Source organism: Rhincodon typus, chromosome 39 (assembly GCF_021869965.1).
Source record: "Rhincodon typus isolate 14 chromosome 39, sRhiTyp1.1, whole genome shotgun sequence".
NCBI lineage: Eukaryota > Metazoa > Chordata > Chondrichthyes > Orectolobiformes > Rhincodontidae > Rhincodon > Rhincodon typus.
The window spans coordinates 13,477,525-13,502,008 of record NC_063370.1 but is presented as its reverse complement, the minus strand read 5'-3'; the positions used below and the strand labels follow the sequence as shown (position 1 = coordinate 13,502,008).

The following is a 24,484-nucleotide window of genomic DNA, read 5'->3' as shown; positions in this document are numbered from 1 at the left end:
CTGGTTCGGCCACATCTGGAGTATTGCGTCCAGTTCTGGATGCCTCATTACGGGAAAGATGTGGAAGCGTTGGAAAAGGTGCAGAGGAGATTTACCAGGATGTTGCCTGGAATGGAGGGAAGGTCTTATGAGGAAAGGTGGAGAGCGCTAGGGCTTTTCTCTTTCAAACAACGAAGGATGAGATGTGACTTGATAGAAGTGTACAAAATGATCAGAGGTATTGATAGAGTGGATAGCCAGAGACTTTTTCCTTGGGTGGAGGTAGCTATTATGAGGGGGCATAGTTTTAAAACTGAGTGGAGGTAGATATAGGGGAGATGTCAGAGAGTGGTCGGGGCGTGGAATTCATTGCCGGACAGGGTATTGGAGTCGAATTCATTAGGGGCATTTAAGCGGCTATTAGATAGGCATATGAATGATAGTATAAGGTAGGGATGGAGGTTAGATAGACATTAGGTTTAGGGTAAAAGTTCAGCACAACATCGTGGCCCGAAGGGCCTGTACTGTTCTATGCTCTATGTAAACAGCATTCCATAGAATTTAGACCAGCTAGGGAGCAGTTAGTAGTCTAGGGAGGAATTGTCAGTTTGTTAGTAATTTTGTTAATTTCTTCACTGTTGGGTTAAATAAATTGTTTCTTGTTACTTGTAAAGTGGAGATTGGGGATTTTCTTTCTTTTAACCATTTTGAAATAGATTACGAGGAGAAAGACGAGCTTCTCTGGTGTTTCAGGGGTAATTATTAGAGGGAAAACCTTAATCCCGTCATAACAGATTGGGGCTTATGTTTTAGCTCAATTATCAGAGGAGTTCGGCCATTCCCCATCGTAACAAATGTAATGTTTAATTGTAACTTCTTTATCTGACTGCAATGTCTAACTATGGATCACTGTAAAGTAGTGCAGCTACATCTTTTTATTCCTCTTTTGCATCCAAGATTTGTACCTAGGTACTTTGTACCTAAAATGGCACCATAAGAGGCAACATTGTAAACTTTTCACTGTACTCCTGTACTTGAGTACACACAACATTAAAGATATTCTAATTCTATATCTCTTTCTTGAGAACAGTCTGTTTTGGCTTGAACCGCTTTCTGTGGCAGAGAATTCCACAGGCTCATCAATCTATGTGAAGAATTTTCTCATCTTAGTCCTAAATGGCCTACCCCATATTCTTACACTGTGACCCCTGGCTATGGACTCCCCAGACATTGGGAACATCATTCCTGCACTTACCCGGTCTAGAATTTTATAGAGTTCTATAATATCCCCCTTCATTCTTCTAAACTCAAGTAAATATAATCCTAAATGATTTAATCTACCTCTCTTCACATGTCAATCCTGCTATACAGGAATCAGTATATGTTTAAGATGTAAAATTGAGCCTCTTTTATTCTTCTGTAGGTTGTGGATTTGCTAAGTCATTGCAGAGGGTAGTTAAGAGCAAACCATATTGATGTAGGCCTAGAGTCACTTGTAGGCCAGACCAGGTAAGGATGGCAAATGTCTTTCCCTAAAGGAAATGAGTGAACCAGATGGATTTTAACAACAATGATAGTTGACTAACTTTATAATTTAGGTTGTTATGTATTAATTGAATTCAAATTCCACCAGGTGCCTCTGGATTATTGGCCCAGTAACATTACCACTACACCACCATCCTTTAACCTCAAAGTACTGGAAAACAGCTACCTGCAAGGAATACAATAACTTTTTACCAGTTTTATTATTTCACTGATGTAACAATGTGATTAGTAGAGAACCTACACATTACTAGACACTTTCAAACTTTACATGAAACCACAATGAAAACAGAAGTGTTAACTAACAGTGCCTTGACGTATAAGCATGAATTGATGACTGTGATGTATTCGGCATGCTAAATGAAAGACGTTTAGGAATAGAATTCAGAAAAATCAAAATCTTTGAAAATAAAATTAGTTAAGAGTAATATCTGAAATAATAGAGCATAAAGCACTAAAAAGCTGTAACCTTTGCAATTATTAAACATAAATTCAGTTGGGCAAAGTAGGCCAAATAATTTCAAATCATATGGTAACTGCTCACCTAAACAGTGTCTTCAAGCTAAGGAAATATAGCTTGGTTTGATGAGCCAGCATATATTGAGCACGCACATAAAATGTTGTCATGACACTGCAGACAGGCAATACAATGAGACAGTCTCTATAATGAAGGTCTAGAATTTGTGAAATTGTACAAGTTCATATTGGACTCATAATCAACTGAAACTAACTAGCATTTAATAATCTCCTCCTATTTTTCAAAACTATATACTTGCAAGGTTCACCAGACAGGTAAGCTATTGCTATAAATAATGATGATGAACTTCATGCAAATAATATGTAAATCTAATTCAACAATAATAAATATTTATTCAGCCCCTTCCCAAAAAGAGTTGCATCATGTACAGGCAAAGAGAACAAAAATCAGACCTCCAGGGCAATAGAGAATATGATGAAACAAAAAAACGAGAATTTGAAGGACACAAAACAAGATTCGATTCAACATGCATGTTCAAAAACAAATTATCTGATGATTTATCTGTATGCTGTGTTCATGCCTCACTGGGGTGGTTTGCTGGAAAACAAGCCACTCTTTTCCTGGATTTGTCACAAAATTATCAAAGATTTCATCAAAGTATGGAAAGGTTTCCCAATTTAACTTTCTGCTTAGATCCAGGCAAACAGATAACACAGACCAGGTTTATGCACTTAACAAGAATTTCTATTTGTTACAAATAATTAGATGCTAGTTACAGATTATCAACAATGAACTGTCAACACATACGCTGCCAGCTAAAACTCTAACTACATTAGAATACTCCCTCAAGCCATACATACAGACAAAAACCGGACAAAAAATATTGTGTTATGGATTGACGGAAAAAGCTGGGAATGCAGTTCAAAAGCTCCTACCACACGGTTTACCGAAATGATCCTTTTGTTGCCAGGACATGCTATTCTTCAACCTCTCTTCCCAAGATAGTTCTCATATCTTTTCAGTAAGCATGGACCTACTGATTGTAAACTATTGCTTTTAACCAACAACTGGTGAGGGCTTCTAGCAATATCGTTCACATCCACAAGCTGTTCAGCTACCCAGGCGCCAACCCTCATAGTTGTTGTCAGGCAGAGGACAAACTCCCCTAATGGTTGAATATCATATCACTGTAAGATCAGAAAAGAATATGAAATAGGAACTTGGTTGGTATTCAGTCCATTGAGCACGGTCCACATTCAAAAGGATCATGACTGATCTCATATTCCTCATGTCCACTTTTTTGCCCTTTCCTCATAACCCTTGATTCCCCTATTGATGAACAATTTATCTCAGCCTCAAAATGCACAAGGACTCTGGATCCACAGCTCTCTGTGGCAAGAAATTTCAAAATCTCTCAACCTCAGAAAAAGTTCCTCCGTATCCATCTTAAATTGGTGCTCTCTTATTCTGAAACTATGCCTTCTGGTCCTAGACTCTCCCATGATCTCAGGATTTACTGTGTGAAGCCCCTTAAGAATCTAAATGTTTCAATGAGATCACCTCATACTTCTAAACTCCAGTGAGTAGTGCCCCAACCTGTTTAACCTTTGTTCATAAGACAATCCCTCCATAACAGGGATCATCCTAGCAAACCTTCTCTATACTGCCTCCAATGAAATTATATCATTCCTTAAATAAAGGGAGCCAAAACTGTTCACAGTACTCCTAAAGTGGTATCACCGACACCTTGTACCATTGCAATAAGACTTCCTCACTCATAGTCCAACTTCCTTGAAATAAGGGCCAACATTCCATTAGGCTTCCGTATTAGCTGCTGCATCTATGTGTTGGCTTTCTGTATTTGTGCACAAGCACATCTAAGTCCTGTATGTTGCAGCTTTCTGCAGTTTTTCCTCCATTGAAATAAACTGTTCTTTGATTCTCCCTTCTGCATTATGTTCCATTTGACAACTTTTTGCCCATTTACTTAACCTATCAATGTCTCTGTGTAAACTGTGTGTATCCTTTTCACAACAGCCTTTCCATCTATTTTTGTGGCATCTGTAAATTTGGCTGCAGTACGTTTGCTCCTTCTTCCAAGTTATTATTATATTTTGTAAACAGTTGAAGTTCCAGCACTGATCCCTGTGGAAACCCATTGGTCACAAGGTTCCAACCTTAAAAAGAACCCCTATCTCCAATCAGTTTCCTGCCTATGAGCCAATTTTCTATCCATGACAATATATTATTTCCAAAACCATGGGCTCTTATCTTATAACTTAACCCTATGCAAGGTACCTTGTTGAGCACCTTCTAGAAGTCTAAATACAACATATTTACTGGTTCCCCTCTATCCACTCTGTTTGAGACTTACTCAAAAAACTTTAATAAATCAGTTAGGTACAATTTCCCTTTCATGAAGTCATGCTGATCCTGTTTGACAAGATTATGGTTTTCCAAATGTTCTGCTATTAGCACTGCTGCCTCACAGTGCCAGGGACTCGGGATCGATTCCAGCCTCGGGTGACTGTCAGTGTGGAGTTTGCACATTCTCCCCGTGTCTGCGTGGGTTTCCTCCAGGTGCTCCAGTTTCCTCCCACAGTCTAAAGATGTGCAGGCTACATGGATTGGCCATGCTAAATTGCCTGTAGTGTTCGGGGATGTGCAAGCTGGGGGGGTTAGCTATGGGAATTGCACAGTTACAGGTATAGGGTAGGGTGGATGGGTCTGGGTGGAATGCTCATCGGAGGCTTGGTCCATGTGGACCTGTTGGGCTGAATAGCCTGTTTCCACACTGTAGGGGTTCTATGGTTCTAATTGATTCCATTACTTTTCCAAAAACGGATGTTAGGCTAATTGGTGTACAGCTACACATTTTTTGCCTCCCTCCCTTTTTTGTGTAGAGGTGTCACATTGGCAGTGTTCCAATCCTCTGGCATGTCTCCAGATCTAAGGACTTTTGGAAGACTGAAACCAATGCAGCCACTATCTTGTAGATATCTCTTTTAGGATTCTAGGATGAAAGCCATCAGGGCCAGGTGATTTATGTGCCTTTAGCCCCATTCATTTATCCAATACTACTTCTATTGCGATGGAGGTGGTACGTAAATCCAGTATTCTTTAATACTAATGGGATATTTGAAGTATCTTTCATTGTAAAGAATGATGTAAAGAGTCTATTTAACTCCTGTCATTTCCTGCTCCCCATAACCATCTTCCCATAACTGCTCATATTCCTTCAGCAGAACCTCTTCCTCTTTCTACATATATTGCTGGCAGCATGACAACTGGTTCTTTCCCGTCCCACTCCAAGCTTCTCTGCAAACCAAATGGGATATCCTGAAACCAGGCATCAGGCAGGCAACAAAACTTTTGGGACTATTGTTCCTGGTCAGAGAACAGTGTCTAGTTCCCTGAATATATAATCAGAGATAGTAACAACATTTCTCTTTTCACCCCCTACTTGAATGACTCCTTGTAGCATGGTGCTACAGTCAGTTTGCTCATCCTACCTATAGTCCCCTAGTTTTGTTACACAGGGAGCAAAAAAATCTCAAACCTGTTAGACAAGCTCAAGGGCTGGGGGACCTGCAATACTACTGCCTGGAACCCTCTAACTGCCTCTCTCATAGTCATACCTTCCTGTCCCAGACCACTGACCAAATTCGAAGGAGTTAATCTAAGTGGTGTGACTGCCTCCTGAAACAGTGTCCAGGCAACTCTCCCCCTCCCTGATGTATCACATTGTCCTAAACTCAGATTCCAACTCATCAATTCTGAACCAGTTCCTCAAACAACCAACACCTGGTACAGGAGTGGTCACTATGAACTGCCATAGAGTCCATCAGCTTCCATGTCATAACATAAGAACATAAGAACTAGGAGCAGGAGTAGGCCCTTGAGCCTGCCCCGCCATTTAATAAGATCATGGCTGATTTTTTTGAGATTCAGCTCCACTTACCCGCCCACTCACCATTACCCTTAATTCCTTTACTGTTCAAAAATTTATCTAGCCTTGCCTTAAAAACATTCAGCGAGGTAGCTTCAACCGCTTCACTGGGCAGGGAATTCCACAGATTCACAACCCTTTGGGTGAAGAAGTTCCTCCTGGCCTCAGTCCTACATCTGCTTCCCTTTATTTTGAGGCGATGCCCTCTAGTCCTAGTTTCACCCGCTAGCGGAAACAACCACCTTATCTATTCCCTTCATAATCCTATATGTTTCTATAAGATCTCCCCTCATTCTTCTGAATTCCAATGAGTATAATCCCAGCCTACTCAGTCTCTCCTCATAGTCCAACCCTCTCAACTCTGGAATCAACTGAGTGAATCTCCTCTGCACCCCCTCCAGTGCTAGTATATTTCTTCTCAAGTAAGGAGGCCAAAACTGCACACAGTACTCCAGGTGTGGCCTCACCAGGACCCTATACAGCTGCAGCATAGCCTCCCCTGTTTTTAAACTCCATCCCTCTAGCAATGACAGACAAAATTCCATTTGCCTTTTTAATTACCTGCTGCACCTGCAATCCTACTTTTAGCGACTCATGCACAAGGACACCCAAGTCCCTCTGCACAGCAGCGTGCTGCGATTTTTTACCATTTAAAACATAGTCCATTTTGCTGTTATATGTGGTGTATCTGGATTTCCAGAAGGCATTTGACAAGGTGCCACACCAAAGGCTGCTACATAAGATAAAGTTGCACGGTATTACAGGTAATGTATTGGCATGGATAGAGGATTGGTTGACCAGTAGAAAGCAAAGAGTAGGGGTAAATGGGTGTTTTTCTGGCTGGCAGTCAGTGGCTAGTGGTGAGCCTAAGGGATCAGTGTTGGGACCGCAATCGTTTACAATTTACATAGATGATTTGGAGCTGGGGACTAAGTGTGGTGTGTCAAAATTTGCAGATGACACGAAGGTGAGTGGTAGAGCAAAATGTGCAGAAGACACTGAAAGTCTGCAGAGGGATACAGACAGTCTAGATGAGTGGGCAAAAGGTCTGGCAGATGGAATACAATGTTGATAAGTGTGAGGTCATCCATTTTGGTAGGAATAACAGCAAAATGGACTATGTTTTAAATGGTTTAAAAAAAAATTGAACAGTAAAGGAATTAAGGGTTATGGTGAGTGGGCGGGTAAGTGGAGCTGAGTCTCAAAAAGATCAGCCATGATCTTATTAAATGGCGGGGCAGGCTCAAGGGGCCAGATGGCCTACTCCTGTTCCTAGTTCTTATGTTCTTATGTACCCCAACAGAAACAATAATCTTGGGGCCATCAGAATATCTGGCTAACGCGTTCCAGGTACCCACCACCCTCTGCGTAAAGAACTTTCCATGCATATCTCCCTTAAAGTTTTCCCCTCTCACCTTGAAATCGTGACCCCTAGTAATTGAGTCCCCCACTCTGGGGAAAAGCTTCTTGCTATCCACCCTGTCTATACCTCTCATGATTTTGCAGACCTCAATCAGGTCCCCCCTCAACCTCCATCTTTCTAATGTAAATAATCCTAGTCTACTCAACCTCTCTTCATAGCTAGCGCCCTCCATACCAGGCAACATCCTGGTGAACCTCCTCTGCACCCTCTCCAAAGCATCCACATCCTTTTGGTAATGTGGCGACCAGAACTGTACGCAGTATTCCGAATGTGGTCGAACCAAAGTCCTATACAACTCTAACATGACCTGCCAACTCTTGTGCTCAATACCCAGTCCGATGAATGAAAGCATGCTGAATGCCTTCTTGCCCACTCTATCGACCTGCGTTGCCACCTTCAGAGTACAATGGATCTGAACACCCAGATCTCTCTGTGCATCAATTTTCCCCAGGGCTTTTCCATCTACTGTGTAGTTCGCTCTTGAATTGTCTTGAAATGTCTAAAACTAACAGCAAAGAACCTATAGAATGAAGAAAAGCTAGCTATAATGTTGCAGGAATGAATGACACATCCAAATCCACTCATCCATAATATCATGATGCCATTTGCATGTGCATGCTCAACATAGGATTTCTCCAAAACCCAAAAAGCCAGGTTACAATCCAACATCACAGGCAGATTAGAGAATGAAAAAGTAGCCAATATTTCATTTAGCCCTTTGAGACAGCATCAGTAGTTCTGGATAAGAATACTTGATAAAAACAGTTCATAATGAGAAACTTACAAATTAATAAATCTCAGATGTCTTTAATCTATGGTTTGAACATAATTAATAAACTATGGGTTTGAAAGATACATTATACCTTTAACACCAACTCATTACAAAACATAATAAAGTTGTAATTTATTACTTTTATTAATTGGCTTATTGGGACTACTCACTAATGGCATTAACATTGATTAAACAAATATAATTAACAATATACCTCTTATAATATACCTCCTCATTTCTATTAAATATGTGAAGTACGAGCTACTGTTGGTAAAATGTGTGTGAGATATTCAATGTCATCTCCCCAAAATAGTCTTCTCTCATAGATCACTCTCCCATCTGTTTCTGGTTATTTGCGTTTAGTTATACAGTTTTTCTGTAACATATCTGGAGTTCACAATGTTAGAACTGGAACTGGAGGGTAGTAATCAGCAGGTATTGAATTACGGAAAAAGTGGCATTGCATTCAATTTATCACCAAGGTTTATAAAACTTTGCCCAAGAATCTCAATCAGGTGCTGGAATATAAAGCTGTTAGATATACAAATGATGAATTAATAAAATAGGCTATATTAAATATTCAAACAAAATCTGCAAGCAACTACATTAACCTATCATTTTATCCTATTTGGACACATGTACAAAGTCGAAATATTTCAACATTACAGAAAAATAACAGTGTTGATAATAAAATGTTTCTGAGACAAAAGAAAAAGAAACACTTTATTTGGTTTCAGGCATGCCTTCAAGCACAATTTAAATGAAATATCACAGAGGTGACAAGGGCTACATAAATGATGGACAAACAAAACAAGACACAATGTGAATATAGTCCTATATCCACAATCATACAGTAACAGTGAAGTTGTCTTAGTTCAAGAAGTTATTTATATATATTTCTAATCTTTACATTCAGGAAATTATTCAATAAAATCCAAGTTTCCGGATGGATTGCAGTTTTGATCATTTCCCTTTTTTCCAACATTAAAAGAATTCAAATTCAACAAGTTCAAGAACCACACTGGCATTAGATGTCCCATCAATGATCGATCAGATCAAACACATTTGTAAATTCGTCATTTTTGTAGTTCACTGAGCATACATTATTTGATACATAGTACTGAAATTCTGTAACTAAATCAGAGGATTAATAAGATAAAAATTTTGAAACGTTAAGAACATCATCAAGCTTTATCTCAATAGTACTCACTGCATGTTTTGTTTATAAATCATACAAACAATATTTCAACAATACACCATCAAGATTAAGCACTTTATCTTACAATTAGTTACATAATTAATGTATTTTATTAATGTTCAGTTTCATCTAGGTAACCTCAAAATCAAGATCTATAGTCTTTAATAATCTGAAATAAACTTTTTAATAGCTTCAAGACAAGCTTGGATTGCTGATTCAGAGAAAGACACATTCCATTTAAATTGGTTACAGAGTTAAAATGGTTAACAACAAATTTGATTTTACCCCATCCAAAGCTTTATTTTGCAGACCTACCTCATTGCCCTTTTCAACTGTGTTGGCCAACATCTCTTGCAGGGCTCGCACAGAAAGTGACTGCTCTAGCACAAAGCTGCAAATTGCGAGGTCTGGAGGAACATTCTGCAAATGGAAAGGAAATGTGGGTCTACTGCTGTACTTTACTCTGCTTGTTTTAATGGAGATTCAATTCCACGTTTGTCAGATCACTTGCATCAAATTAACAATAATTTGGATCATTAAAGACATTTTTTTCTTTATCCTGCTTTTGTATTTTTATAAAATCATCCATGGTCAAAATGGAGCATGCCAATTACTGCGGGAAAAGCACAACAGGTAAACACCCAATCTTCATTCATATAATTTGCATACACTGAAAAAACTCTTGAAAAGAATTGTTTTCAAATTACAGGTGTATTTTAAGTATATTTGCTTACATTGCAGATAAACATTGAGGCTCTGATTGTACACAAGGGATTGGTTAACATAAAATACTTGGGTTCATTTAGGCTAGAACTGAAAATTTGGTGGCAGTATTACACAATTGAAGAGTTTGCAAAAATGCGACATGGTAGCTACCTCAGAACAAACTGAGAATAAAGCTGAATCGCTAATACACTGCATCATCTCTGCCCTGGTGATGAAGAGAAAACAAAAACAAATATATGGATTTCAAAATGTATCTCAACAGATATAAACTGCCTGATTTATATCTTGTATATGTGTCAATCTGAATCAGCTACAATCACTTGTATGAAATATGCAAAACTTACAAATGAATTTCACATAAAAACACTGACTAAAGTTTTCAAAATGGATTCCAATTGATTAAAAAATTAATGTTCAGTGACCAGCTACATGAACAGAATTTATGCAAGCAGATATAGAGCATTAATGCCTTGCAACATAATCAGAGTATGAAACCAAATGGACAAAAACGTTGGCTTAAAGACAAAAAATAGGAAATGGTAGATGCATTTTTTTCCCAGCTAGAGGATGGTGCACAGTGGAATCTTCCCCCCACCCCTAGAGAAATGGTAAAGAATGTAGTGGGCTGGGAAAATAGTCAGGTGGGTTGGCATTTGGAAGATACCCACCACGACAGAGACTATGTTTTGGGCGGGAAGCATTAAGCTCACCCTCCTGCCCATTGCCAATTAATTGACGACATAAGAGCTTTAACAATTACTTTAGGATTTCTGCATGCCATCGCTGCAATTAACTGTTTTCAGCAGGCATCAGGAGCAGCCTGCCTGCTGCTTGGATAGGGGATGATCTGCCACAATTTGGGAATGATTGAAGAGATAGATGGGGACAGGGCTCGCCACTGAAAGCCCTTGTGTTGAACTCAGTTGACCCCTTTGAAAAACGTCCTATCTTGTCTGCTGGACTTTGGCACTGCTGTGGTGCAAGCCTCAGTTTCTGAGGCAACGTTGCTACACGAGTTCAGCCGCTCAGACATCTTTGTCCCAGGAAATGGTGCTGGAAGAGCATTTACAAGACCGATAGGCTGAAGATCCAGTAGGTTTTCCTATTTGCAGCACTGGGAGGGGGACAAGGAGCAATGTGTGCACATTATGGGTTTGCCATTAGAGAAAATATGCCAGAATTTTCCAGCTAATGAAAATTTCTTCCCATTAGCTGCTGGTACAAGGAATTGTGGACAAAGGTTTAAGATTTCTGATAACAGATGCCAGGGAAAATGCAGTAAGACTTTTTTTCTTGCAGCAAGTGGTTTCAAATAGGAACTTGCTGCCCACTAGGATATGGAAGGGGAAACAATCAAGGACATCAAAAGGAAATTGGATGGGAACTTGTAATAAACTTACAAGGATACAGGGATCAAGTGGGGAGTTAGGACTGACTGGATTGCTCCACTGAGCGGAGGGGATCAATGGGCCGAATGAGCATCTTCTGTACTATAAATTACTACGATTCTGTATCTCCAGGTGGTCAATTCATAGAGTCTTCAAGCATGACAGGGAAGGAGGTAAAAGAGGAGGGGAGCCACACTATTGATCAGGGAATCAATTATAGCAGTGCGGAGGGAAGAAATTTTAGAAGGCTCCACAAATGAATTCACGCACATAGAACTTAAAACCAAAAAGAAGCAATACTATAGGCCTCCAACAGTCAGAGAGAAAAAGAAGAACAGACATGTAGGCAAATTTCAGATAAGTGTAAAACTAAGATGGTAGTTATAGTAGGGGATTTCACCTTCCCCAACTTTAACTGGGGTAGCCATAGTGTGAAAGGTTTAGAGGGAATAGAATGCATCCAGGAGAGCTTTTTAAACAATGTAAAAGACTGTACTGGAGGGGAATGGTCCTGGGCTAGTTTATGTTGAAATATTTTGCAGACAGCAACCATAAATCCGTTACATTCAAGGTTGATATGGAAAAGGGCAAGGATGGGCCTGAAACCAAAGTTCTAAACTGGGGGAAGGCCAATTTAATAAGATCAGTTATGATTTGGCCAGAGCAGACGAACAGACAATACTTTTGGATAAGTTTGTATCAGGGCCTGGATTTATAGTAAGGGGCAGGAGGTTTAGAAGGGGTGGGAGAAATTTTTTTTCACTCAAGAGTGATAGGAATCTTTTGTAAGAGTGGTAGAGGCAGAAACCCTCAAACATTTAAGCAGCAATTAGATATATGCTTATGTTGTCAAGGCATACAGCTATGCACCAAGTGCTGGAAAGTGGGATTAGAATAGTTGAGTGCTTGTTTTGTTCTGTAAACCTCTATAACAAAAGAGAATCAAGGGGTGTAGTTATGGAGTGGGAAAGTTTGTTTATGTAGAAGTTCAGCCATAATGTTATTGCATGCCAAGGTTGATAGGAGGAACTGTATGGCCTACCCTGCTCCTATGTTCGCAAGATCCTTCGAAGCACAAGACTTTGGAGTGACACAATGGCAGTGGTTAGCACTGCTGTCTCACAGCACCAAAGACCTGGGTTCAATTCCAGCCTCAGGCGACTGTCTGTGTGGAGTTTGCACATTCTCCCAGTGCCTGCATGGGTTTGTTCTGATTTCCTCCCACAGTCCAAAGATGTGCAGGTTAGGTAGATTGTCCATGCTAAATTGCCCCTTACTGTCCAGGGATGTGTAGGTTGGCTGGATTAGACATGGGAAATGCAGGGTTAGAGGTTGGGGGGGGCGGGGAGCGAGTTTGGGTGGGATGCTCTTCAGAGAGTCAGTGTGGACTTGTTGGATTGAATGGCCTGTTTCCACACTGTAGGGATTCTATGAATTTAGGTAATCTACATTTGAGATTCTTTTGGGAAAACCTACATTATGCCAGTATCTTTCCATGGACTGTTATGAATGTTCTTGTTTTGTTCCACTTTTCAGTAACGAGTGTCCCACATTCAGCCAGACAAACCTGAACCTTAATTCAGGTTGTTATGGAAAACAGCAACTATAATTTCAGTTACTTCAAATGCATAAATACATAAATATTTCAGACTCAACCATGGTGTTATAATGTAAACTCACAATTGATCACTTTTATTCTTCAGTTTCAGATAATGGTATTTTGGTAAAAATGATAAAATGAATCTTTCATACTCTTATACTGAATTGTTAAAATGGGTCAAAGTTACACATTCCATCTTGTGCCAAGATGTACTTAAGAAATAAGGAAAAAGGTGAAGCACAGAAGGTGGTGGGGTGAGGGAGTAAAAAGAATAAAGATATTGCTGGAGAAAGTTGGCAGGTCTGGCAGGATCTCTGCAGAGAAAGCAGAGTTAACTTTTCAGTTCAGTGAACCTTCTTCAGAGCTGACTGCAGCTAGGAAATGATTGGTATATACACCGAACATGGAGTGAGAAGAGTGGGGAAGGAGTAAACAATTGGTGGAGTTGAAGCCCAGTGGTGAAGATTAGCAGTTGGACAAAAGGTATGGGTAATGGCTAGCCTGTGAGAATCAATAGCTGCTAATGGGGCCCATTCATAGCTGACAATGGGTTGGGTTCTGGTAGCAGCCCATGTGATAACAAGGTCTGATGTCCAGGGGTTGGGAGAATGATGTGAAAGAAAGTGCTCAGGCCCTAAAATTGTTGAACTTGATTTTCAGTCCTGAAGGCTACAAAGTCCCCTCAGGAGGGAAATGGGACGCTGTTCTTCTATCTTGTGCTGAGCTTCACTGGAGCACTGCAGCAAGCCAAGACAGAAACATTGGTCAGGGAACACAGTAGTGTGTTGAAGTGGAAGGTAAGTGGAAGCTTAGGGTCATTTCTGCAGCCAAAACATAGGTGTTCTGCAAAGTGATCGCCCAATCGATATTTTGCCTCCCCAAGGTAGAGAAACCATATTGTGAGCAGCACATACAGTTGACTAGATTGAGTGAGGTTCTGGTAAATTGCTGCTTCACCTGGAAAGTGTGTCTGTCTGTCACCTCGGATAGTGGGGAAGGAGGAAGTAAATTGACACGTGTTGAACCTTCTCCGAGTGTTGTGGGGTGTGGAGAGCTGTGGGAAGTGGAGGAGCAGCAGACCAAGGTGTCTTGGAGGGAATGGTCCCTGTGGAAGGCTGACAAGGGAGGAGAATGCGTCTGGTGGTGGCATCCCACTGGAGGTGGCGGAAAAGACAGTTAATGATCCTTTAGATGTGGATGCTGGTGGGGTAGTACGTGAGGACAAGGACCCTACTGGTGTTGTGGAAGGGAAGAGAAGGGGTGCGGGCAAAAGAGTGAGAGATGGGGCCAACACGGCTGAGTGCCTTGTCAACTATGGTGGTGGGGAATCTTCAGTTGAGGAAGAAGATGGACATTTCAGAGGCCCCTCGTAGGAGCTGGCATCATCAGAACAGATGCGGAGACAGAGAAACTGGGAGAAAGGAATGGAGTCTTTACAGGAAGTGGGGTGTGAGGAAGAATAGTCCAAACAACTGTGGTAGTCAATGGATTTGTAGTGGATATTGGTGGTGAGCCTATCACCAGAAATGGGAACTATAAATTGATTTTAAAAATGAAGAAGAAACTGCAGAACTTGGTAAACAGAAAAGGAAAAGAAACAGAAATTATTACAAAAATTAAGTAACGAATAGTGACTTTGGGTCCAAGTGCATTTAAAATTTTGTGCATGAACTTGTGCATATTCAGAATACATGTAGTAGAAACATTTGCGGGATGGAATTATAGCAATGAGCTAAATATGGTTTTGGCAGCCATATTTTACAGCAGCACAAATAATTGAGGGAACTCACACAGTATGATTGGCAGAGGCCCAGGATAAATTAATTAATAGCTTCCTCTTGGAAAAAAAGGAGTGTAACTCTGCTCTAATACTAAAAAACCAAACTGCATCTGCTGGAAATCAGCAACAAAATCAGAAATTACTGGGAAAACTCAGCAGGTCAGGCAGCATCAAGAGACAGAAAGCAATGTTAACATTTCAGGTCCAGTGATTCTTCTTCAGAACTGCAGCTCAAAACTGTAGTTATGCAATGGGGGAAATTTCAGGACAACTATGTTTAATTTTAGACAGTAGAAATACCTTGGCATTTGATGTAGCTTCAAGGAAACAAAGCCGATTTCCAAATCCTTCAGCAGAAAGGCAGAGCTTAATCTGTGCTTTGACAATGGTCGTAGTGCACTGAAGAACCACTTCATCATCCTTTCAAACGTAAAAGAAAGTGAACCGTTAGTAAATTAGCAACAAGGCAACATTTTCACATTACTTTAGGTAAAAGGTATGAAACTCAAAAAAAAAGCTTCCCATCTGTTTTGCAAGTAAAACTATAGTTGAAGTGGCACAAAGCAAAATTTGCAGATGGCACTGGTCTGAGAATTGCTGAATCTAGGCAAAGTTAATTGTACAGTTCTATGGTAGTATCTGGTGACATTTGTCACATCTTCCATGTTTGTACATTTTCCTATCATTTCCTTAAATCCATTGCTGAAAGGCCTGATCAAATTTGCTGCTTTGAAATATCAGACAATGATAACATCTAGACACAGCCAATTGATAATTTGTTTTATTCATCTACATCTACACCTGGAGTATGAAATCAAATGGCAGGAGGCTGACATGAGAAATGGCCAGAATTACTCCTGGTCCTCTTGGTCCACAAAGGAGCTTAAAAAAGAAGCCTGCATTGGACTTCCTTCCAACCCAAGGCAGAATCGTCACTAGCACTCTCCTCCTCAAGCTTGGGTTACAAGTACAGATGGAGGGCTCTTGCGGCACTATGGTAATATCTCAAACCCAGGTCATCTGGCCCAGAGGTAAAGTCCCATCAGATCCAGAGGTGTGCCTCTGAATAGTTTGATTAAAAAATACCTATAAAGATGCAGCTGGGATAAAATATTCAAAGCTTGAGGAAAGACAGTGGCTTAGAATGGGCGCCCTAGCCAAGTCAAATTTAAAATTTCAGTCAGACAAACAGAGTTGGAAAAATATCAGAAAAACACCCAATTCCATTTAAACTTCTCTCTTGGCACAATGTGTTCCTGTCAAAATGGCTCCTGTAAGAATTGTTTCATCTTTTGTACCATGGGTTTGTTTCATAACTTAGTTCTAAAACCCCTTCCTTCTCAAACATCCATTCTTAGCTTGACATTAAGCTAAGCATTTGGGAACATATCTGAGAAATACCCTGCACATTATTAGTCCCACAGGACCTCTGCAATAACAGCTGAGGCACATACTTTCATCTCCCTCAATCCATCCCTTACTCTCTCATTCCAGGAGAAAGCAGCCCACAATAGGGTCAAAAGAGCCGAGACACTTGGTGTGACGCCTGACATTTGGCTCCACAGCCCCCTCACACAGAAGAATATCCTCAGTATGACAGCCCTGAGCAGCTGAATAACTGTGCCGAAAAATTTGGTGGTGGTTGTTATTGTGGTGGTGGTGGTGGGAGGATTTGGCACCTACCATTGGCTTAATGAGCTGGAGCCCTCCGACTGAAGACTTTAATACATGTTTGCCACGTATGTACATGGGACTGGGGTGCGATTCACAGCACAGTGCCATATAGATACATATCTACCCCTTGACTCATGACTGCTGACAACCATGACAAGCTTTCTGGTTACATTAAAAAAGCAAATCAAGACAGAAGCCCAGTACAACTGTTAGTTCACCCCATCAAGAAAGGGCCTTGCTTGACTTCTCACAATTCCATCATAGTCCACATCATTCAGGGCTGGGAAGATCCTTGTTCATGATTCCATCACTGTTTCAGCCAGTGCATTCCCAATTGCAAGAAATCTCAACATCTATGATTCTAAAAATAAAATTGACCCCTTGATTCTTTGTAATTTCTCAATGTGTGCTGTGGTTATTCATCCTCCTCCCAGTGCAAACAGTTTCTCCCCATTATCAAAATTGTTCCAAATTTTGAGCAACTGTATATACATATATCATCCCACAACTTTCACTGCAAGTTAGTGTACTCACTCTTGTAATTAGGAGAAAACAGCTTCCAATTTGCACACAAAAGGCTTGTTGATTTAGGAACAGATATTGGACAAGGAAACTACACTGATGTATCTCTTTCTAATCAATTGTGGCACCAGAATGATGGTGGCCACAGACACAGTGGGCCTCGTGGTCGAGGAGAATAGACAAAATTGATCTTTAAAGATCAGTGCTCAGGGCAGTGGCCTAACCTCAAGCTAAAATACTTAATCAATGAATTTTTCTCATCGTAGTGACTCCCCGTTTTTGTCATTGAGTCTTTAGCCCCATTCACAACTCAACATATAATAAAACAGTCCATGTCTGCATTCAGCAAGACTTGATCAACCCAAGCATGAGTGTTGTCATGGTGTTCTGAAGAGGAATCATATTGCACTCAGATGTTGACTTGATTTCTCTCTCCGAAGACACTGTCAGATCTGCTGAGTTTCTCCAGAACTTCTCTTATTATTTTTGGTTTCTGGCATCTCCAATATTTTACTTTCATCACTTCAATATTACCAAGTAGCAATTCACACCACAGGAGTACTCAGCATGACTGGCACACTGCATTGTTGCCTCTTCCAACTTATTCACCTTTTCCATAATATGGAAGGATACAGTTTGCACTGATTATACACAAAAATAGATCCTCCTCTATCACTTTTATCCTGAATACCAAACCACAATATAGATTGTTGATGAAATATTCCAAGATGACTTTGCCAGAAACGCAATTGAGACAAGCCCTCTCAGGCAAGTGTAAATGATCCCATGGTACTATCGAGAATGGAGTAGGTGAGTATTCTCCTACATGCTGACTAATGTTGAATTGAGGAATAAATGTTGTTGAAAGTCAGATTATCTGGGCATCTTAACATTGTGAAGCTTTGTATGACCTTGCTAAGTGTAAAATGGTCTGTCCAGTTTTCTACAGTTTAGTAGTGACTACACTTCAAAAGTACTTCTTTGGCTTTAGAGTGTTCCGGGACATACTGAGGTCATGCAAGTCAGCACCTAATTACAAATAAATCCTTCTTTCTACCACAGTACGTATGGAGGAGTTAGTGCTTCCAGCAGCTTTTGTTCAGGAAGGACATGGGTGCTTGCAATGTCACTTACATTGGACAATTTCACAAATTCATTAGTTTCCAACACTGGATAATTATTTGTCAAAATGGAAATGCTACCCAGCAAATTCTTTCACTGCCTGTGCAGAATATTCATAGAAGTATATCAGACTCTTGAGAGCTCTCACTACAGCTGACTCAGTGTTGCTCCTCCTTCTATTTCAATCTTTTCCCACATTTGGTCTGCATCTCGCTCTTTCAGCAGCTGCAGGCTTTTAAAAGTAGCAGCTGCTCGATGGCCTAGAGAAATCTGATAATGCTGCATCCATCTCACAGGTATAAAAAGAGGAACAAAAGCATGCAATATGGCAGACTGCATTTATGCATGCATTCTGACCCAGAAGAGGAGCACTTACAACATTGTCATACAAAACTAGAGTCAAATAGAGGAGTTCAATGGTCAAGACTCTATATATAAGCAAGTGGGGGCAGTGCACATAGGATATCCTCTTAATCAATTAAGTTTGCAGATCATATGGTACATATACTATCTAATCAGCAGTCATAAAATAGAACTGTTGCCAACTGTCACTAAAAAGATTCAGCATTGTAAACTATATTTTTCCTGCATGTGACAATGGAAAGTGCTCCTTCCAGATCCACAACTCCCAACTGGTCCCATTCCCAAACTCCTCAGTCCACCCCCACCAGAACCGGTTACAGAGCTGCTGCCAATAATCTAAAAATTGCAAACCTCATCAGCAGGGAGCTGCCGGAGAATGTCCAACAGGTGTCTGCATCCCGACGCAAAGGCTGACAAGATGTGTTCTGGGTCAGGGACAATTCTCGGTACACATTCGTACCAGCACAAGCCAGCTTCTAGGCTCCACATGTTCTTTCTTCTCAGGTGCACCAAAGTAATTGAAAACTCAAGTTGCGTAATAGAGAAGAAATGCAGGTTTCTAAAAATGCTATGAAAGGTGGTGAATATTTCTGATTCTCTGCACTTCTTGGGCAAAAAGCTAACTCATTAGTTTGGATCTCAAAGTTTTCCTTTCTTCCACCACCACCACCTCTGCCAGATTTGCAAATGCGTACAAATCAATCTTGAAACCCAAAACAGACAGAAATTGAATAAATGTGAAATTAAGGATCTTTAAAATTAAAAGTCAACAACAAGAGGGAAAATTCTCTACAGTCCAGGTTCATACCTAGCACCAACCATGATGATTATGGTTTCTTCAAGGCTGTGTGTAGGTGCAACCAGTTGCTTCAATGACCTTCCTTCCTTCACTTAATCAGATGGTCAGAATGTTACATGGCGTTCAGTTCCAACCACTTCTCAGATTATGACACAGTCCATTCTCTCATACAACAAGAGGAGATGGATAATCAGTCTTTACTGATGTGTACCACAGAGCATTTGTGCCAATCAGGTGTGTACCAGACTACACAGTTTCCAATAAGAATCCAATCACATTCTCTTGAAACACACTGACATTATCTTCACTGAATCCATCAGCATCAACATCTTGGGGATTTACATTGACCAGAAACCAAACTGGACCATTCATATAAATATTGTGGTTACAAGAGTAGGTTAGAGGCTAGGAATCGAGGTGAGTCACTGATCTCTGGACTCTCCAAAATTTGTCCACCATCTACAAGACAAATCAGGGGTGTGACAAAATGCTTTCAATTTGCATGAATGAGTCCAGCTCAGACAACACTCAAGAAATGCAACACCATCCAAGACAAAGTAGTCCAGTTGATTGGCGGTCCGAAAGAATTCATTAAAGTCAGAATTCAGAAGATTTAACTTCAGTTAAGCTAATAGTTACACACAAAAACATTAGACAATTAAAAACCTAGTCGAAAATTCTTAGCTCACTATTAGGTTGACCCCACCCCCACTCCATTCCGTGGAAGCTCCTTGGTTTCTATTTCAGCTAAAAACTTAATTCTGCAGAAAATCAGTAAAGGAAGTATCAGTTTCTATCTCTAACATAAATTGCTCCAACCATCTAAACAAGTTCTGCAAGGGGTCAGATAGTGGGACACTTCACAGGTAAACCATCAAATATGACTCTGAGATAAAGAACATTTAGGATGAGTGTGTACAATGATTGCAAGAAAAGAAAAAGTAACAGATTTTCAAATTTTCAGCATTTTGTTTTAAGCCTAAAAAAAATTAGGCATCACTGTGGGCCATACGAGAGAATTTTTAATGACACTAAACTATTTCTACAAACAATTAAGCACATTATTACCTGGCTGCATACTTCAGTGAATGAATTTTCAGGTAATTTCAGGGAACAGAACAAAAAAAAACTAACAAATAGGCTGTGAAAGAGTTTGATGTTGTGTTTAATTTACTTCCAGCATATACCATATTGTTAATAATGGCGGGGTGCTGGCAGGGACGGGGAAAATCACAGATGGGATAAAGAGTATGTTTGTCAAACAGAGAACATGGATTCAAGATGATTGGCAGAGATTTGTTCCTTTACTGACCCACCATTTCAGAAAAATTAAAAGGAGTTTTAAAATTGACTATCTCTGGTCACATGTGCAGAATACATAACTCTTAAGGTGGGAACTTCAATGTCCATCACCAAAAGCAGCTCAGTCGCACCACTTCTGACCAAGCTTCTGAAGGACACATCTATCAAACCATGCCTAAAATCAACGAGAGAGAAAACCCTACCTGATCTTGTTCTCACCGACATACTAGTTCGAGAGGGGGAAGGAAACCTAGCATATCAGTGCTGAAAACAAGGCTGCACCCCATGCAACCATCTTCAGTCAGAGTTGTTGAGAGGGTAATCCATCTCAACCTCATCACAGATGCCAATCTTCAATCAATTTCATTCACTCCAGGTGCTGCGATATCAAGAAATGGCTGAAAGCATTGGATATTGCAAAGTCGATGGATACTAACAATATATCAGCAATAGTACTGAAGATAACTAAGTGTGAAGCTGGAGGAACACAGCAGGCCAGGCAGCATCAGAGGAACAGGAAAGCTGACGTTTCGGGTTGGGACCCTTCTTCAGAAATGGGGAGATGGAGGGGAGGTCAGAAATAGAGAGAGGAGCTGGGGAAGGTAGGTGGGATGGTGATAGGTGAGTGCATGTAGGCAGTGGTCAGGATTGGTCAGTGAGGTGGGAGAGAAGATGGACAGGTTGTGTCAGGTCAAGGAGGCGGGGATGAGAGGGAGGGTTGGTCATGGGATGAGGCTGGGGGTGGGGAGATTTTGAAACTGGTAAAATCCACATTTAGGGCATTGGGCTGTAGGCTCCCGAGGCAGGATAATGAGGTGCTGCTTCTCCAGTTTGCGGCTGGCGTCATCGTGACACTGGAGGCGGCCCAGGGTAGACATGTCACCCAGGGAGTGCGGGGGGAGTTAAAATGTTTTGCGACCAGAAGGTGTTGTTGTTTGTCGTTTACAGAGTGCAGATGCTCTATAAAATGGTCTCTGAGTCTCCGCTTGGTCTTACCAGTGTATTTGACCTCCCCTCCCCATCCCCATTTCTGAAGAAGGGTCCTGACCTGAAACGTCAGCTTTCCTGTTCGTTCTTTGCAGTCTGGCCTGCTGTGTTGCTCCAGCTCCACACTGTTATCTCTGACTCCAGCATCTGCAGTTCTTGTTATCTCAATAGTACTGAAGACCTGTGTTTTAAAATTAGCTGTGCCCCAAAGCAAGGTTTTCCAGTATAGCTAGAACTCTGCCACCTACCCAGCAATGTGGAACATTCCCTAGGTACATCCTGCCCACACTAAGTAGGCCAAATTCAATTCAGCCTTTTCTCAAAGCATCAAAGATGATGAGAGATATCGTTTCTGTGGTATCAAGCTACACCTAGAGCAATAAACTGAACATCAGTGAGCAGGTTGAGTTCCACTGATGCCACTTGCAGCTCCTAGTATCATTACAGTCTTGCTCCAAATATGGTTAAAGCATTGAGTTCCAGAAGTGGAATGAGAGTGACAGCCATTGACATCAAGACAGTATGTGACCAAGTATGGCATCAAGGAGCCTTGGAAAAACTGAAGGGGGAAAAAGGGGTTTGTGCCATGACTGGCCCACAGGAATACCACTTGTCATCACTGAAAGACATCACGGCAGTAACTCCTCAAGTTAGTACCCTAGCCTTACTATCTTCAGTTACATTAATATTCATAAAGGGATTCCAGTGGTATAAGGAAAGTCAAAGTAGAGTTGAGGGTACAATCAGATCAGTCATGATCTTATAAAATGGCTGAGCAGGCTTGAGAGTCCAAGTGGCCTACTTCTGCTAATTCATATATTTCATGTTCCCTCCATCACAGGATCAGAAGTAGAAAAAAGTCAGTTGATTATTGTACAACATTCAGTAGCATTTACAACTTCACAAGTACTGTAGCAACTCATGGACATATGTTACAAGTGCAATAACTTGCAGGCTTGAGCTGATATAAGGCAAGTGACAGGCAATGACCATCTCCAATAAAGAGAGAATTTAATCATCTCTCATAGATATACAATGGCATTACCATCGCTGACTCCCTTATCAGCAACATCCTGGAGACATGCTCTAGATAAAAGGCTGAACAGGACTAGCCCTCGAAATACTGTAGATATAAGAGCAGGCCAGAGGCTTGGAATTGTGTAGCGAGTAACACACCTCAGATGATGGAATACTCCTACTTGCCTGGATGAGTGTAACTCCAATAAACAGTCAAGAAGTTCACTGCATCCAGGACAAAGCAGCTGTTAGACTGGCACTCCATCCAACCAGTTGAGCATTCGGCCTACCTCCAGCAGAGAGAGGCAACAAAATATACTAACTAAAAGATGTCATACAGCAACTTATCCAACTTTCCTTCAAAAGCATCTGCCAAACTTGTGACCTCTACTACCCAGAAAGACAAGGGCTGCAAATACTTAGGAACACAACCACATGCAAGCTCCCCTCCATGCAACACATCATTCTGATTTGGAACTATGATAGGTTAACAACTTGAAACATTATTAATGTCTTTTCTCCACAAATGCTGCCTGACCTGCTGACCTTTTTTCCTTGTTTTTTTGTTCTTCATTCCAGTATGAGCAGTATTTTGCTTTTGTATTAACTTATAATTACATAATTTATTTGGCTGTTTGAAAAGAAGTGTAATAACTTCAAACCAGAAGTTAGTTTTGTGCATTTTTCTAAAGGATATCAACCTACCAAATATCCCAGTGACTATAGTCTATTGGTGGCATGGTGGCTCAATGGTTAGCACTGCTGCCTCACAGCACCAGGGACCCGCATTCGATTCCAGCCTCGGGTAACTGTCTGTGTATTCTCCTGGAGTCTGCATGGGTTTCTTTTGGATGCTCTGGTTTCCTCCCACAGTCCAAAAGGTGTGCAGGTTAGGCGGATTGGCTATGCTAAACTGCCTAGTATCCAGGGTTGTGCAGGCTAGGCAGATTAGCCACTGGAAATGCAGGGTTACAGGGATAGGGTAGGGGGGTAGCGCTGGGTGGGATGCTTTTTGGAGGGGCCAAATGGCCTGCTTCCACACTGTAGGGATTCTATGACTCTTGCATTAGGTTATAACTTATTTTCTTTATTGTATCTTTTCATTTATACAACAACCAGATCTGGGCTCAGTTGCATAATGCTGTCTTTTGATTGGTAAGTAAAGTTGCCATGTTGAAATTGATAACCCAGTAGCTTCCATCATTACTTTGCAAAATAAATAGATAGCAAATATGGTAGGACCACTGTCCTCATGACCAAACACCTGCAGCACATTGACTCTACATGAAGATTCATGCTGATTATATGTGAAATCTTTCTTTAAGCAAGCATTCAGGATAGGTTTTGTATAAATACTAGCTGGATACACAAATCCTTCATTACCCTACAAATATTCTTTTGCTGATGTAGGTAGAAGACAAACCCTTCGTAGGTTTTCTCTTCCTTGAGAAGGATTTCTGCTGTGCCTCCTGAAATACCCCCAGAAACTCCTGCCATTGCTCCTCTAGTGTCTTCCATGTCAGGCTCCCCTTCCAATTAACTCTGGCTAGCTCCTCCCTCATGTCTGTAGTTACTTTTACCTAATTATAAAACAACATTCAGAGCTAGGGGCAACTGCTGGAAAGTGGGATTTGTGCAGATTTAGAGTAGTTTTTGTTGGTGTAGACTCGATGGGCCAAAGGGCCTCTTAGATTCATACAGCCTCTTCTGTATTGTATGATTCAAGCAAAAAGGATATTTCATAAGCAGTTTTTGCATTCCTTCAGTGATTTATTCAGCGAATGATTTGACATAAGAAAATGAAGAAACACCAAATCAGGAAAATATTTAAAAGATAAATTCAACTCACCCAAGTCCACTGTA

The 24,484-nt window shown here is 40.8% G+C and overlaps 1 protein-coding gene across 1 annotated transcript in view; it reads right to left on the bottom strand.

Moving 5' to 3' along the window:
- The window catches only part of LOC109927309 (ryanodine receptor 1-like), a 380,829-nt gene that overhangs the window by 332,746 nt on the left and 23,599 nt on the right, over positions 1-24,484 (bottom strand). Inside the window, exons 2-3 of the mRNA XM_048618232.1 lie at positions 15,136-15,255; positions 9,657-9,761 (exon numbers count right to left, since the gene is read on the bottom strand). Coding sequence (XP_048474189.1) covers positions 9,657-9,761; positions 15,136-15,255 — 225 coding nt within the window. The remainder of the gene's footprint in view (positions 1-9,656; positions 9,762-15,135; positions 15,256-24,484) is intronic.